This window comes from Podarcis melisellensis (assembly GCF_964234715.1).
Source record: "Podarcis melisellensis genome assembly, chromosome: 2".
NCBI lineage: Eukaryota > Metazoa > Chordata > Lepidosauria > Squamata > Lacertidae > Podarcis > Podarcis melisellensis.
Genome location: NC_138529.1, coordinates 110,911,475 through 110,926,774, shown reverse-complemented (window position 1 = coordinate 110,926,774; position 15,300 = coordinate 110,911,475). Strand labels below are relative to the sequence as shown.

Genomic DNA, 15,300 nt, shown 5'->3' with positions numbered 1-15,300 from the left:
TGTTAAAAAAAAATTGCCAAAGCTGAATGCACACAAGTTAAATGCATGGAAGGTGCGCGTTTCCTGCTCCTCCTCTTCCTGGGCTTCCATAGCTATCAGGTCCCAGAAGTCTTATATAAAGGCCACAACTCTATTTCTTCCCAACACCAACCAAAAAACAGAAGTTCCTCATTTAGGAAAAATCCAATGAATAATTTTAAAGAGAGAGAGAATACAGCTTCGGGATGTGGGGCTTGGGGGTAACCTGGTTTGACAGCAGCAGTTTATTTCTATTTTTTTTTAAGGATCTCTATCTTGCAAAGTCTGTTCCAAGCTCCCATCAGATGTCAAGGAAATATAAAACTGATTTTTAGAAGACATCTGAAGGCAGCCCTGTTTAGGGAAGCTTTTAATGTTTGATGTTTTATCGTGTTTTTAATATTCTGTTGGGAGCCGCCCAGAGTGGCTGGGGAATAAATAATATTTTTTATTATATTATTATAATAAGCTGGACAGCACTCAAAAAAGGTGAATGTGATTTGAGGCTGCATTAACAGAAGCGAGTGTTTCACTCTTATCCTGCACTACTCAGACCTTGTCTGGAGTCTCATTTGGGTCCACTGCTGGAGATACTACTTTAAAAAAGGAGGATGTGGACAAGTTGGGTTCATGGGAGGGCAATAAATACAATCTTATGGAAGGGAAGCCCTGTGAGAAAAGGTTGAAGGGCATGTTTAACCTGGAGAAGGCTGAGGGGGAAGACGCAATACTGCTTTTTAAATATCTGAAGACCGTTGTGTGGAACCAGACAAAGGCTTATTCCCTTATGAGAGCTGCCACAGATTAAACTTACTTACAGTGGTACCTCAGGTTAAGAACTTAATTCGTTCCGGAGGTCCGTTCTTAACCTGAAACTGTTCTTAACCTGAGGTACCACTTTAGCTAATGGGGCCTCCCGCTGCCACGGCGCAATTTCTGTTCTCATCCTGGGGCAAAGTTCTTAACCCGAGGTAATATTTCTGAGTTAGCGGAGTCTGTAACCTGAAGCGACTGTAACCCGAGGTGCCACTGTATTGACAAACCACCTCCCTCTATCCCCACTGTCCTTAAAGAAGCCCTTACCGATAAACCAGAGAGAGACGCAATCCCTTCACTAAGCACTGCTAGGAGACGTTTGTGTTTACGATAATAGTTTATTGCCCTGTCCCTCCTTCATTGTGATGATGTGGGGGGTAGCGGGCCCTCCCTGACTTTCTGAGCACCAGGTGCCAGCCTCCTTGTGTCTGCTGTGTGTGTATGTGTGTGTTTAACCACCCACCCTGCGTTGCCCACTCAAGATACAAAAAAATCCAGCGTCTCCCTCCAGCTGCAGCCCATCAGTCTGGGATGTGCGGAGTGGAGGGCTTCTCGCTGCTCAGCGCCTCCACGTACCAGTCGGGCAGGAAGGTGTGCTCGGAGTCCCGGTGCACCGTGAAGGAGACAGGGTGGCCAGGCTCCCAGGCAAAGAGGTGGACCAACCTGGACAAAGAAGAAAGCAGCAGGTACAACGTGAGGTTCCTCTGAAAGGGAGGCTAATAATAAATAAATAAATATTATTTATACCCCGCCCTTCCCGGTTCGAAAACTGGGCTCAGGGTGGCTAACAACAAATTTAAAACACTTAATTGTCAAAGCAGCATAAAATACAGTGTAAAAACTTGAATACAGTGATACCTCGGGTTAAGTACTTAATTTGTTCCGGAGGTCCGTTCTTAACCTGAAACTTTTCTTAACCTGAAGCACCACTTTAGCTAATGGGGCCTCCTGCTGCTGCCGTGCCACTGGAGCACGATTTCTATTCTCATCCTGAAGCAAAGTTCTTAACCTGAGGTACTATTTCTGGGTTAGCGGAGTGTGTAACCTGAAGCGTATGTAACCTGAAGCGTATGTAACCTGAAGTACCACTATAACAATATAATTCAAAGTTCAGAAATCAATTTAGGGGAAATCCATCTAATAAGCATTAGATAATCCCCAGTGCTAGCTGGCTGAATTGGTCCTACTTGGGCCTGCGAGGAGGCCAGGGGAGAATTAGCTGTGGGGTCTCAGAGCGGGTGATCTTCATAAAAGGGGAGGGGGAGGGAAGATAAGGGAAATAAAAGATCAGGCTGAATTCAAATTAAAGGCCATGCGGAATAGTCAAGAGGTTGCTCTCCCTTGCTAGGAGCCCCACGCTCACTCTAGTCTTCCCATTTCGTTTTCTTCCTCTACTTAACCGGCCATCATCAGCCTGCTCCCCCTTTGGACTGCAAACTCCCACTGGCCTCGGCCGCCATGAATACTTACTTCGGATTGTCTTCGGTCACCACTTTCTTCACAAAGCCGAGGAACGCTGCGCAAAAGTTCATGCACACCGCCGGCTTCCAGCAGCCCGGGTCCTCCTGCCCAGGAGGAAGGAGGGAGGTTATTTTAGGGGTGATACAACCTGGAACTGCCTTAGGCAGAGTCTGGCTCCTTGGTCCCTCTAATTCAGCCTTCCTCAGACACAGTTCTGGTGCTGAAAGCCAATGCCCGAGAGGAGCAGGTGTGTGTTTTCAGTGCTTAAGTGTGCACCTGACCACCGGTGCTTCCATACCTAAGCTACTGCTTTGTCCCGGCATACCTTGGGAGTGAGCAAGCAATTCATCAAGCCTGAAGTCTGCCAGCTGACTGGCTCTTACAGCAACCTCTGTGGAAGATGCACTTTCGCTCAGAGCGCAGTTTCACAGGGGTTCCCTGTAACCATCGATCACCCGTTGAACCCTTATAGAGAGCCGCTCTGGAGGAAGAATTAGTGCACCAACCCACCCCACCTTTTCCCTTGGAGCCGGGAGAGGTTAGGATGAAAGGGAGGAATCCACGATCTCAGCCTGGCTGGACTGGGCTGGACTCACCCTAATGAGCTGGAAGATCTTCATCGTCTCAAACGTCTCCAGTTCCACGATGGAGCCATCTGGCCCCCGGTAGCCGGCCACGATCCGAGACACTCCGGGCAGAAAAGACTGAGCCCACCACTTGATCATCTTGTGCCTGGGAAGAAGAGAGAAGCTGGCTCATCCAATCCCTCTGCCCGACGTCCTCTTTGGCTGCCCTCCTTGAGATCTGACGAGCGCTGGGCCGTCTTCCTCCCCAAGTACTACGCTCAGAAAGAGACCCGAGGCCTGTCTTGGGGTGGAGACTAAGGGCTGCGTCCAACAAAGTCAGCAACTTCCTTTGCCTTGCCTCATGTGCCACCCCCCCAAAAGAAATCTGTTCTGGGGATTTCCCCCAACCTCTTAAAGTGGATGGGGGAGAGCCTTTTTGGGGGGAGAGAGTCCTGTTGCAAAGACAGAGGTTCTTTGTAGGATACAACCCCGTAAGGCGCGCCAGATGTTGCTGGACTCCAGCTCCCATCAGCCCCATGCAGAATAGCCAATGGCCAGGGATGGCAGGAGTTGTAGTCCACTAACACCGAAAAGGGACGCGGGTGGTGCTGTGGGTTAAACCACAGAGCCTAGGACTTGCTGATCAGAAGGTCGGCGGTTCAAATCCCTGCGACGGGGTGAGTTCCCATTCCTCGGTCCCTCCTCCTGCCAACCTAGCAGTTCAAAAGCATGTCAAAGTGCAAGTAGATAAATAGGCGGGAAGGTAAACGGCGTTTCCGTGTGCTGCTCTGGTTCACCAGAAGCGGCTTAGTCATGCTGGCCACATGACCCAGAAGCTGTACACCGGCTCCCTCAGCCAGTAGAGCGAGATGAGCGCCGCAACCCCAGAGTCGGCCACGACTGGACCTAATGATCAGGATCCCTTTAACACCGAAATAGCCACTGGTCCCTTGCTTATTTAGGCCATCATCCCATTAAGGCTGGGTGATATATTGTCCCGGTTAAGGCTGGGTGATATATTGTCCCGGTTTGAAGTCCATATTGTGCTATCGGCTTCATAATTTTGGACCTGGCAATATATTGCGAATCATGGTGTGTGTTGTGCAAAGATCACAAAGCGGGAAAACCATGAAGCCAGCCAGTGCCTCTACATAGCTCTATCCTTGTTACAGACATCATGGTATATACCTGGTGATATATCATGATGCTGAAAACCAGATAATAATAATTTATTATTTATACCCTGCCCATCTGGCTGGGTTTCCCTAGCCGCTCTGGGCAGCTCCTAAGAGAATATTAAAAACACGATAAAACATCAAACATTAAAAACTTCTCTAAACAGGGCTGCCTTCAGATGCCTTCTAAAAGCCAGATAGTTGTCTATTTCCTTGACATCTGGTGGGAGGGCATTCTACATGGTGGGTGCCCCTACTGAGAAGGCCCTCTGCCTGGTTCCCTGTAACCTCAATTCTTGCTGGGAGGGAACCACCAGAAGGCCCTCAGAGCTGGACCTCAGTGTCCGGACTGAACGATGGGGGTGGAGACGCTTCTTCAGGTATACAGGACTGAGGCTGTTTAGGGCATTAAAGGTCAGCACCAACACTTTGAATTGTGCTCGGAAACATACTGGGAGCCAATGTAGGTCTTTCAAGACCAGTGTTATATGGTCTCAGTGGCTGCTCCCAGTCACAGTCTAGCTGCCGCATTCTGGGTTAGTTGTAGTTTCCGGGTCACCTTCAAAGGTAGCACCACATAGAGTGCATTGCTGTAGTCCAGGCGAGAGATAACCAGAGCATGCACCACTCTGGCAAGACAGTCCGTGGGCAGGTAGGGTCTCAGCCTGCGTACCAGATGGAGCTGATAAACAGCTGCCCTGGACACAGAATTGACCTGTGCCTCCATGGACAGCTGTGAGCCCAAAATGACTCCCAGGCTGCACACCTGGTCCTTCAGGGGCACAGTTACCCCATTCAGGACCAGGGAGTCCTCCACACCTGCCTACCTCCTGTCCCCCCAAAACAGGACTTCTGTCTTGTCAGGATTCAACCTCAATCTGTTAGCCGCCATCCATCCTCCAACTGCCTCCAGACACTGACACAGGACCTTCATCGCCTTCACTGGTTCTGATTTGAAAGAGAGGTAGAGCTGGGTATCATCTGCATACTGATGGACACCCAGCCCAAACCCCCTGACTGTCTTATATGGTCTTGGCGGCAACTCCGAGATAGCACCCAGACCTACGTCCTTTTCCCCAGCACGGTCAGGCAGCTGCCTGCATGCAGGCTGCAAGACCAGCCCTCTGCTAACAACAAATCAGTAAGAGGTCCAGTCCTCTGACTGAGAAAGTGGTTAAAAGGTTGAAGACATCTTCCTGGGGAGAAATTACTAAGGGTTAGAGAGCCACCAGCAAGCACACGTTTTTTAAAAAAATCTTAGTAAGATCCCCTGAACTTTGCTGTAGAGACAGGCCGGGACTCTCTCCTGCACCTTATTCTGAGTCTTAGAAAGAGGAGCTGAGAAATGGTAGGTTTGCATTCCGGAAAAACGGCCTGGGTGGCATTATGGCTAGGCTGGTTGAAGGCAGAAGCCTGTTTAAGGCGAGGGGGGAGAATCCCTGAACTTCCAGGCATTGCTGAACTCCAACTTCCATCAGAACCTAGGCAGCATGGACAATAGTCATGACTACTGTAATTTGCTCTACGCGGAGCTGCCCTTGAAGCTGTCCCAGAAACTCCAGCGGGTGCAGAAAGCTGCAACGAGGCTCCTCACAGGGTCTCTGCCATAGGAGCATATTCACCCAGTGCTTTTCCAGCTGCACTGGCTCCCGGTGGAGTACAGGGTCAGATTTAAGGTGCTGCTTTGACCTTTAAAGCCCTTCACGGCCTAGGACCCTCATACCTACGGGACCGCCTCTCCTGGTATGCCCAATGGAGAACCCTAAGGTTCATAAATAGCAACATCCTAGTGGTCCTAGGCCCTAAGGAAGTTAGATTAGCCTCAACCAGAGCCAGGGCCTTCTCAGCACTGGCTCTGGCCTGGTGGAACGCTCTGTCTCATGAGACCAGGGCCCTGCGGGATCTGATCTCTTTCCGCAGGGCCTGTAAGACAGAGATGTTCCACCTGGCCTTTGGCTTAGAATCAGTTTGATTCCCTCCCCCTCTTTCTTTTTCCTTTCTCCTCCTGTGAAGAGGCTGCATCCTAATGTTTTAATGTTGTATTCTAATCTTTTTAAAATTGTATTTTAATCAACTTGTTTTTATTATTGGTTGTTAGCCGCCCTGAGCCCGGTCTTGGCTGGGGAGGGTGGGGTATAAATAAAAATTTGTGATGATGATGATGATGGGAGTTGCAGTTCCGGAACGTCTTTGCAGTACCTGGGGTTTTTTTTGTGGAAAGGGAGAAGACTACATAGTTTCCCTGCTTTTCATCTCCCCGCCCACCTCACCTGTAAAAACTCTTCCTCTGAGCTGGGCTGTGCATGACTTTGCTGGTCTTCAGCTCCACGTAACAGCTTGGAGGGTCTGGCCAGGGGCTCCGGGGATCCGTGCAGTCCACCTCTCCCGAGAACAGCAGCGAGTGGGTTCCCAGGCGGGTCCGGATCACGATGCAGAAAGCCTCGTTTGTGTTCACCACCCCCGTCGGATCTGGAGTCCCGTCTGGAGTATCTGGAGCAGAAGAAGAAGAGTTTGGATTTGATATCCCGCTTTATCACTCCCCTTCAGGAGTCTCAAAGCGGCTCACATTCTCCTTTCCCTTCCTCCCCCACAACAAACACTCTGTGAGGTGAGTGGGGCTGAGAGACTTCAGAGAAGTGTGACTGGCCCAAGGTCACCCAGCAGCTGCATGTGGAGGAGCGGAGACGCGAACCTGGTTCGCCAGATTACGAGACTACCGCTCTTAACCACTACACCACACTGGCTCTCACAAGAAGAAGATGAGAATTACTCTCATCTTCTGGGCGCTTCGCATTCGAGAAAGGGGAAAAAACTCCCTAGCAAAAGACACAGCACACAACTTCCGACGCCTCTGTAATTCAACAGGTTAGAAGTATATTTTAAGCTCATTCATTGGTTCTTGGATTTGTTCAGGCCCTTTTGAGGACCACGGTTGAGAGTGAGTGTTCTCCAGAGGCAAAGAGGCACAAAGTGGATCTGTCTGATCTTTTAAAGCCATCCAAGTTGGCAGCCATCACTGCATCTTACAGCAATGAGTTCCATAGTTCAACTATGCACTAAAGAACTCCCTTCCTGTGTTTATCCTGCGTCTCTCACCCTTAGGCTTAAAGGGGATGAACCTGAAGATCTTCTTATGATGAGTAAGGCACATCCACTTTTCCACCCCATGCAGCCTTTTTCTACCCATCTTATGCCCCTAAATACAACTTATTATCTAATGCTTATTTCCCCTAAATTGATTTTTGAATTTTATTGTTATTCATGTTTTTATACTGTATTTGATGCTGCTTTTACAATTAAGTGTTTTAAATTTGTTGCTAGCCGCCCTGAGCCCGGTTTTTGAACCAGGAAGGGCGGGGTATAAATAAAATATTATTATTATTATTATTATTATTATTATTATTATTATTATTATTATTATTATTATTCAGCTTTACTCTAAAACCGTGGTTCTCAAAGGGCATGGCAGCAGAGGATGGTAAGCATGGTGGCGAAATTCAAGGACCATCAAACATGTCAACATTTCAATGTAGTACAGTATAGAAATAATCGTTTTTATTTGCAAAATATGGATATCAAAATGAGAGCATAAAGTGAGGCCGAGGACAATCCTAGTTGTGTTTTCCAATGTATTTCTTAATCGCTTAAAAATTTGCAAAGGCACGAGCAAATTTTTATTCTGAAAGTGTGGCCCAGAGGAAAAATGTTTAAGAACCGCGGCTCTAAATTGAAAAGCTCCAATTTTGATTCATTTATTACATTTCTATCCCACCTTTCCTCCACGGGGCTCAAGACGGCGTACGTGTTTATCTCCATTTCATCCTCCCAACATCCCTGTAAGGTAGGCCAAGAGAAAGTGACTTGCCCCAGTGTCACCTAACGAGCTTTGTGGCCAAGTGGGGGCTTGAACCCTGGTCTCTCAGGTCCTAGTCCAACACGCTAACCACTACACCACATTGGCTCTCAATACCGCTGCCCAAAACCGAGCCGTACGCTCAGACCAGGCATTGCTGTCAACTTACAGCCTCGAAAATAAGGGACTAGAAGCCAAAATAAAGGATTTTAGTCAACCAACTCCCGAGCCAAAGGCAGAAAGCCCAGCCAGCCCAGCAGCCAAACGAAGCCTCAAGCAGTGGTTCCCACAGCGCAGCAACCCGGCAAAGGGGATGCAGCAAGGAAAACCACCCTCACCTCTCTGCTGGGAAGCGCTGAGCAAAGGCGAGTCTCCAGGCAACGCAGCCGATTTGACCAGTACAAGGCATGCAAGCTCCACCCCCCAGTCGTTCTTAGACTCCTTATTGGGTGAGCAACGCAACCAAGCAACACAGTTGGAGCCTCCCTCCTCCCTGGCCAGCAGGGAGGGAGGGAGAGGAGCTGCTTCCTTTGAAACCCGGGAAATTTAAGGGACATCATTAATAAGGGACAGCAGCGGGACACGGCGCTGGGATAAGGGACTTTCCCGCCAAATAAGGGACGGTTGAGAGCTATGGTTTAGAGGCCTCTGGCATCCTTACCAGAGCACATGTACTGCTCAAACTTGTAGCCCATGTACATGAGCTCTTTCAGCAGGTCCGTGCGCTGCTCCCGCTGCCTCCGGGCGGCCTCCGTCTCAACTTCGCTGATGTACAGTGTCCCGCGGAAGAGGCTCACCGCCAGCAGCCAACCGTCCTGATTTTCGTAGGGCGTGGTCAGCACTTTGGTGAGATGCCCCCGCCACGTCACAAAGTCGGCATTCAGCGGCCGCCTGCAAAGCGGGGAGAGACAAAACCGTTAAAAAGAGCAAAGCACGAGCTGCAGGGGCCGTTCCTCTGTATTCTAAGGCCGACAAAGTCAAACTCTGGTGAAAGCAGGGATCACCAAGGAAGCCCTAATGGGCACATAGGGACCTGCAGACACCACTCTGCATATGGTTTTAAGAAGACATCTGAAGGCTGCTCTGTTCAAAGAAGATTTCAGCGTGCGCTGTCATATCGTGCTTTTACTAACTTTTTTGTTGAGAGCCACTGGGGCAACCCAGTCAGATGTGGGACATAGGGACGCGGGTGGCGCTGTGGTCTAAAGCACTGAGCCTCTTGGGGCTTGCCGATCGAAGGTTCGAATCCCTGCGACGGAGTGAGCTCCCGTTGCTCTATCCCAGCTTCTGCCAACCTGGCAGTTCAAAAGCACGCCAGTACAGACTATGAAAAGCAGTAGAAATATGAGATGATCAGAGCTCCCCCGAATATTTGGATTATTTGATATGTATAATAATTTGGAAGATTGAATGTGACTGGATTGGATTGGATTGTTAAAATGGAAAACTTAATAAAAATGTTTCATTTCGTTTTGGTTTTTTTAAAAAGCACGTCAGTACAAGTAGATAAATAGGTACCGCTGTGGTGGGGAGATAAATGGCATTTCCATGCGCTCTGGTTTCCGTCACGGTGTCCCGTTGTGCCAGAAGCGGTTTAGTCATGCTGGCCACATGACCCAGAAAGCTGTCTGTGGACAAACACCAGCTCCCTCAGCCTGAAAGGGAGATGAGCGCCGCAACCCCATAGTCGCCTTTGACCGGACTAAACCGCCCAGGGGTCCTTTACCTTTTTAATTGTGATTTTACTATTTTTTTGTTGGGACTCACCCAGAGTGCCTGGGGCAACCCAGTCAGACGGGTGACATCATCCTCATCATTATTTTATTAGTATGGATAGTGGCGACACAGGAATGGGCCTTCTCTGCAGTGGCTCCCCATTTGCAGAGTGCTCTCCCCAGGGAGGCTCACCGGGTGCCTTCCTTGCACACTTTTAGGCGCCAGGCAAAACACAGAGGGAAAGATCATCACTCAACAAAGCAGCACCCGCATTACAGGTGCATGGTCCCCAGTCTGATCGTTGACCTCCCGATTTAAAAGGACCACGTGGATTGGCCCAAGATCCTGGGGAGCCATTTCCAGTCAAGGCAAGGCAATGCTATATACAGTGGTGCCCAGCAAGACGAATGCCTCGCAAGACGGAAAACTCGCTAGACGAAAGAGTTTTCCGTTTTGGAGGTGCTTCGCAAAACAAATTTCCTTTGCTTTGCAAGACGAAAAAGTCTTGCGAGTTCCTGCGGGGGTTTTTCCGTTCCCCCCCTTTTTCTAAGCCGCTTATCCGCTAAGCCGCTAAAAGCCACTAATAGCGCTAATCCGCTAAGCCGTCAGTGGGCTTGCTTCGCAAGACGAAAAAACCGCTAGATGAAGAGACTCGCGGAATGGATTCTTTTCGTCTTGTGAGGCACCACTGTATTAGATGGTCTGACTTGTGTTTGGGTTTTTTTTTTTGAAAAAAATAAATAAATTCTGTTTTTATTATTTGTGCTTTTATCTTGCATTTTTATGTTGTGAACCACCCCGAGATCTATGGATAATAAATAATAATAATAATAATTTATTACTTATACCCCGCCCATCTGGCTGAGTTTCCCCAGCCACTCTGGGCGGCTCCCAATCGAGTGTTAAAAACAATGCAGCCTTAAATATTAAAAACGTCCCTAAACAGGGCTGCCTTCAGATGTCTTCTAAAGAGAAGATAGCTGCTTATTTGGATGAAGGGCAGCACGCAGATTTAATAAATAAAAATAAACGAAATAAGAAGCAGCTTCCTAACAACGTAAGCAGAGCACTGCCGGAATGGCGGAGGCGAAACATAGTCCATATATATACCATAGCTGTCAACTTACAGATTTGAAAATAAGGGACCAGCAGCCTCGAAAATAAGGGATCAGCAGCCAAAATAAGGGATTTTCCAAGCACAGGTGTGTTCGCCTTCTGAGCCCCTCTGAGCCAAAGGCAGAAAGCCCAACCAGCAGCCAAACGAAGCCTCAAGCAGTGGTTCCCACAGCGCAGCAACCCGGCAAAGGGGATGCAGCAAGGAAAACCACCGTCACCTCTCCGCTGAGAAGCGCTGAGCAAAGGCGAGTCCCCAGGCAACGCGGCCGATTTGATCAGCACAAAGCATGCAAGCTCCACCCCCCAGTCGTTCTTAGACTCCTTATTGGGTGAGCAACGCAGCCAAGCAACACAATTGGAGCCTCCCTCCTCCCTGGCCAGCAGGGAGGGAGGGAAAGGAGCTGCTTTCTTTGAAACCCGGGAAATTTAAGGGACATCATCAATAAGGGACAGCAGCGGGACACGGCACTGGATAACGGACTTTCCCGCCAAATAAGGGACAGTTGACAGCTATGATATACACTAGTCCCCGATAACCTTATCCTCCATTAACCCTTCCTTTCTCTTATGCGGGGAGAGAAAGGAAGGAGAGACAGACCGAGAATCGTGCCCTTCCTCACCCTTTGTCCTCAGTCTGCAGCTGCTTCCGGTTATGGGTGATCCACCTCAGCAAGTGCTCCAGCCCCTCGCGGACGGTCTCATCCTGCTTCACATAGCGGTCGCGGTAGCCGTCGCGCAGGTCGAAGCCGGGGGAGGGGCCCTCGACAGGGGGCGGGGCATAGTAGCGCAGGCGGCGAGCGTCCCCGTGGTAACAGCGCTGGGCGTCCAGGGAAAAGTGTCCCAGCTGAGCCGGCCGCCGGTAAAAGGGGAAAGGGGCATCGTAGCGAGACGGCGTGACGGGCAACGTGAGGGGAGCCTTGGCATCGCTCCTCTGGCGCTTGGCGCTGCAGTCTCTGGGCGCGTCGTCCTCCCGGTCATGAGTCCTGCTGTCGAGAGCGGTCTTCATCAGGGACTGCAATCGACAAGGGAAAAAGATAGTAAAACACTCCGAAAAAGATGCCCTTGTGTGGTCAGATAACCGCGTGACTAAAACGGGGCACAGCGGGCGCACACGCAATTTTCTTTTTTGCTGCTTTCTTTAATGCTCTGCTTACCCCTCTCAACAAGAACATGCGCTCAGAAATCGCATCCTTCAGCACATATAAGTCGCACCCACAAACAGTGAGTTTGGGAATCCTCTCTCAAGGCACATGTTAAATGGTCAGGGGCGAAGGGGACTTCTAAACTCTGGGCCTTTTGCTATTAAATTCACAGAGTTGCCAAGTTGAAAGGGATCACGAAGATCATCCACTGTATTTCTCGCTCTATAAGACGCACTTTTTCCCTCCTAAGAAGTACAGTGGTACCCCAGGATGCAAACGGGATCCGTTCCGGAGCACCGTTCGCATCCTGAATGCAACGTAAGACGCGATGGTGCATCTGCGCATCACGTTTTACCACTTCTGCCCATGTGCATGGCATCATTTTTTAGCGTCTGCGCATGCACGAGCGGCGAAACCCGGAAGTAACGCGCTCCGTTACTTCCAGGTTGCCGCAGAGTGCAACTCGAACGCGCTCATCCCGAAGCACATTCAACCCGAGGTATGACTGTAAGGGGAAATGTGTGTGTGTCTTATGGAGCGAATGCAGGCTGCGCAGCTATCCCAGAAGCCAGAACAGCAAGAGGGATTGCTGCTTTCACTGCGCAGCGATCCCTCTTGCTGCTCTGGCTTCTGAGATTCAGAGTATTTTTTTCTTGTTTTCCTCCTCCAAAAACTAGGGTCTAGTGCATCTTACAGAGCGAAAAATACGGTAGTTCAGACTTCCCCAAACTTGTGTCTGCAACTCCCATCAACCTTAGCTAGCAAGACCAATGGTCACGTCCCACCTGTTGCACTGTAAGAATCTTTCACCCAACATGGGACTCAACCTCTGAGATTAAAGAGTCTCATGAGCTATCACACAGGTATTCTCCTACAGAGCTTTTTATTAAATACTTCACATTTTAATTTTTTATTTTCAAAATTTTACACTATGCCTTTCAAGGCAAAGCCTACCCACGGCAGGTTACAAAAATAAAAGCTAACACTATTTTACATACATGTCCACTGGAAACCGGGGGGGGGGGGGGAGAGAGATTCAAAGAAATAAAAACATACTCCGAGTTCCAACACCAGGGAGCGAACTCAGCCTACTTATATCATAGACTGACAGAGTTGGAAGGGATCCCTGAGGGTCATCTTGCCTGACCCCCTGCAATGAGGGAATCTTTTGCCCAACGTGAGGCTCAAACCCATGACCCTGAGACAGGGTCTCCGGCTCTACCGACAGAGCTATCCACTTCCCTGTGGGAACATCTCTGATGCCCTTACAACAATCCTTTCTGACAGCCCAGTCGCAATGCTGGGCTGCATTATAAGGGGCACTTTCTCCCAGTAGCAGGGAAGTATTGTTTGATAAGATAAGCAGGAAATAAGCAGCTATCTTATTTTTAAAAGACATCTGAAGGCAGCCCTGTTTAGAGAAGTTTTTAATATTTATTGCTGTATTGTTTTTAACACTCGATTGGGAGCCGCCCAGAGTGGCTGGGGAAACTCAGCCAGATGGACTGGGTATAAATAAATAATAATAATAGTAATAATAATAATAATTGTTATTATTATTATTATTATTACAGTGGTACCTCGGGTTAAGTACTTAATTCATTCCGGAGGTCCGTTCTTAACCTGAAACTGTTCTTAACCTGAAGCACCACTTTAGCTAATGGGGCCTCCCGCTGCCGCCACGCGATTTCTGTTCTCATTCTGAAGCAAAGTTCTTAACCTGAGGTACTATTTCTGGGTTAGAGGAGTCTGTAACCTGAAGCGTCTGTAACCTGAACTGTATGTAACCCGAGGTAAGGTAAAGGGACCCCTGACCATTAGGTCCAGTTGCGGACGACTCTATTGGCTGAGGGAGCCGGTGTACAGCTTCTAGGTCATGTAACCAGAATGACTAAGCCACTTCTGGCAAACCAGAGCAGCGCACGGAAATGCCGTTTCCCTTCCCACCGGAGCGGTACCTATTTATCTACTTGCACTTTGACGTGCTTTCGAACTGCTAGGTTGGCAGGAGCAGGGACCGAGCAACGGGAGCTCACCTCGTTGCGGGATGACTCTGGGGTTGCAGTGCTCCTCTCGCTTTAATGGCCGAGGGAGCCGGCATTTGTCCGCAGACAGCTTCCAGGTCATATGGCCAGCATGACTTAGCCACTTCTGGTGAGACCAGAGCAGCGCACAGAAACGCCATTTACCTTCCCACCTATTTATCTACTTGCACTTTGACATTCTTTCGAACTGCTAGGTTGGCAGGAGCAGGGACCGAGCAACGGGAGCTCACCCCGTCACGGCGATTCGAACTGCCAACCTTCTGATCGGCAAGCCCTAGGCTCTGTGGTTTAACCCACAGCGCAACCCGAGGTACCACTGTACAGTGGTACCTCAGGTTACATACGCTTCAGGTTACAGACTCTGCTAACCCAGAAACAGTGCTTCAGGTTAAGAACTTTGCTTCAGGATGGGAACAGAAATTGTGCTTTGGCGGCGCGGCGGCAGCAGGAGGCCCCATTAGCTAAAGTGGTGCTTCAGGTTAAGAATGGACCTCCAGAACGAATTAAGTACTTAACCCGAGGTACCACCGTATTATTATTATTAGATAAGGCTGTCAATGGATGCTAGTGGTCATGCAGCCACTCCTCCATCCAGGGGTCGGGAACTGCCTGCCACACGGACTTGCAGCAGCGGCTCTCCAGGGGTACCGGCAGCCCAGCCCCCCGAGTCCAGGGGCTTGTTGAACCCCCGGACCTCCTTGCACGCCAAGCAGACGCGACGGCTTGGCGGTGCAGCCAGCAACCCAAGCGGAGGCTGCTTCCGCCCCTCGTTTCCCGCCATTTCTCCTTTCCCATGCAAGTTTCCACCATATCCTCCGAATGTCAAATGCTGGGCCGCGGGGGGAACCTCAGCTCACCTCTCCTCCTCCTTCTTCCCCGCAGTCTTCAGCCGCAAAACCTAGGCGCGCTCCCCCCGGGAGAATGCGCGCAGCACATTCACACGCACTTTCCTCTTGGGCAAGGGACCCAGGAGTCCTGCTCACACCAGCACCCACTTGGGGGAGATGCCCAAAGATGCTTTTTGACCTCTCTCTCCTCCTCTTGCCGTCAGGAAAAGACACCCCCCCCCATAAAAAATAAATTTTAAAAAAATCAGCCTTTCATTTTTTGAGCCCTCCCGGCTCCCGTACTTACCTTCTGTGACGTCATCGCAGGACACCGCCGATTCGCGCTGCCGCGGAGAGAGAGGCGGCGACGCAGCTCGCGCTTCTCCTTTGTGTCACCAGCCAAACAAGACCCGGGCGCCCGACATCTTGCTCAAAACAATCGCTGCGCTCCGTTCCTTCGGCTCCTGAGGCCGCGCGGCGATGGCGTCATCACAGGGCGCCAGTCGGGAGGCGAAGTCAACGCCCTTCCCATTTCCTGCCCACATACACAAACACCCCCAGGAGG

General features: G+C 49.9%; 1 protein-coding gene and 1 long non-coding RNA gene across 3 annotated transcripts in view; both read right to left on the bottom strand.

The window, feature by feature from the left end:
• The window catches only part of LOC309365473, a 112,540-nt gene that overhangs the window by 15,283 nt on the left and 81,957 nt on the right, over nt 1–15,300 (bottom strand). The gene's annotated exons all lie outside the window — the stretch shown is intronic.
• Nucleotides 7–15,277, bottom strand: DXO (decapping exoribonuclease). Of its 2 annotated transcripts, none has more exons than XM_081902977.1 (7): nt 15,043–15,277; nt 11,342–11,733; nt 8,551–8,780; nt 6,307–6,526; nt 2,892–3,027; nt 2,305–2,399; nt 7–1,497 (listed from the first exon to the last, which is right to left on the bottom strand). In XM_081902977.1, the coding sequence occupies exons 1-7, from the start codon at nt 15,055–15,057 to the stop codon at nt 1,356–1,358; spliced, it is 1,230 nt and encodes a 409-aa protein (XP_081759103.1). In that variant the 5' UTR covers nt 15,058–15,277; the 3' UTR covers nt 7–1,355. The 2 variants fall into 2 exon arrangements, with proteins under 2 accessions (XP_081759103.1, XP_081759104.1); XM_081902978.1 differs by lacking the exon at nt 15,043–15,277 and adding an exon at nt 14,766–14,966.

Coding starts and splice junctions, on each gene's coding strand:
- DXO (XM_081902977.1), bottom strand. Junction 8,781..11,341: donor CTGCAGACTGAGGACAAAGG/GTGAGGAAGGGC, acceptor CCCGCTTTGCAG/GCGGCCGCTGAATGCCGACT. Junction 1,498..2,304: donor GTGACCGAAGACAATCCGAA/GTAAGTATTCAT, acceptor TTCTTTGTCCAG/GTTGGTCCACCTCTTTGCCT.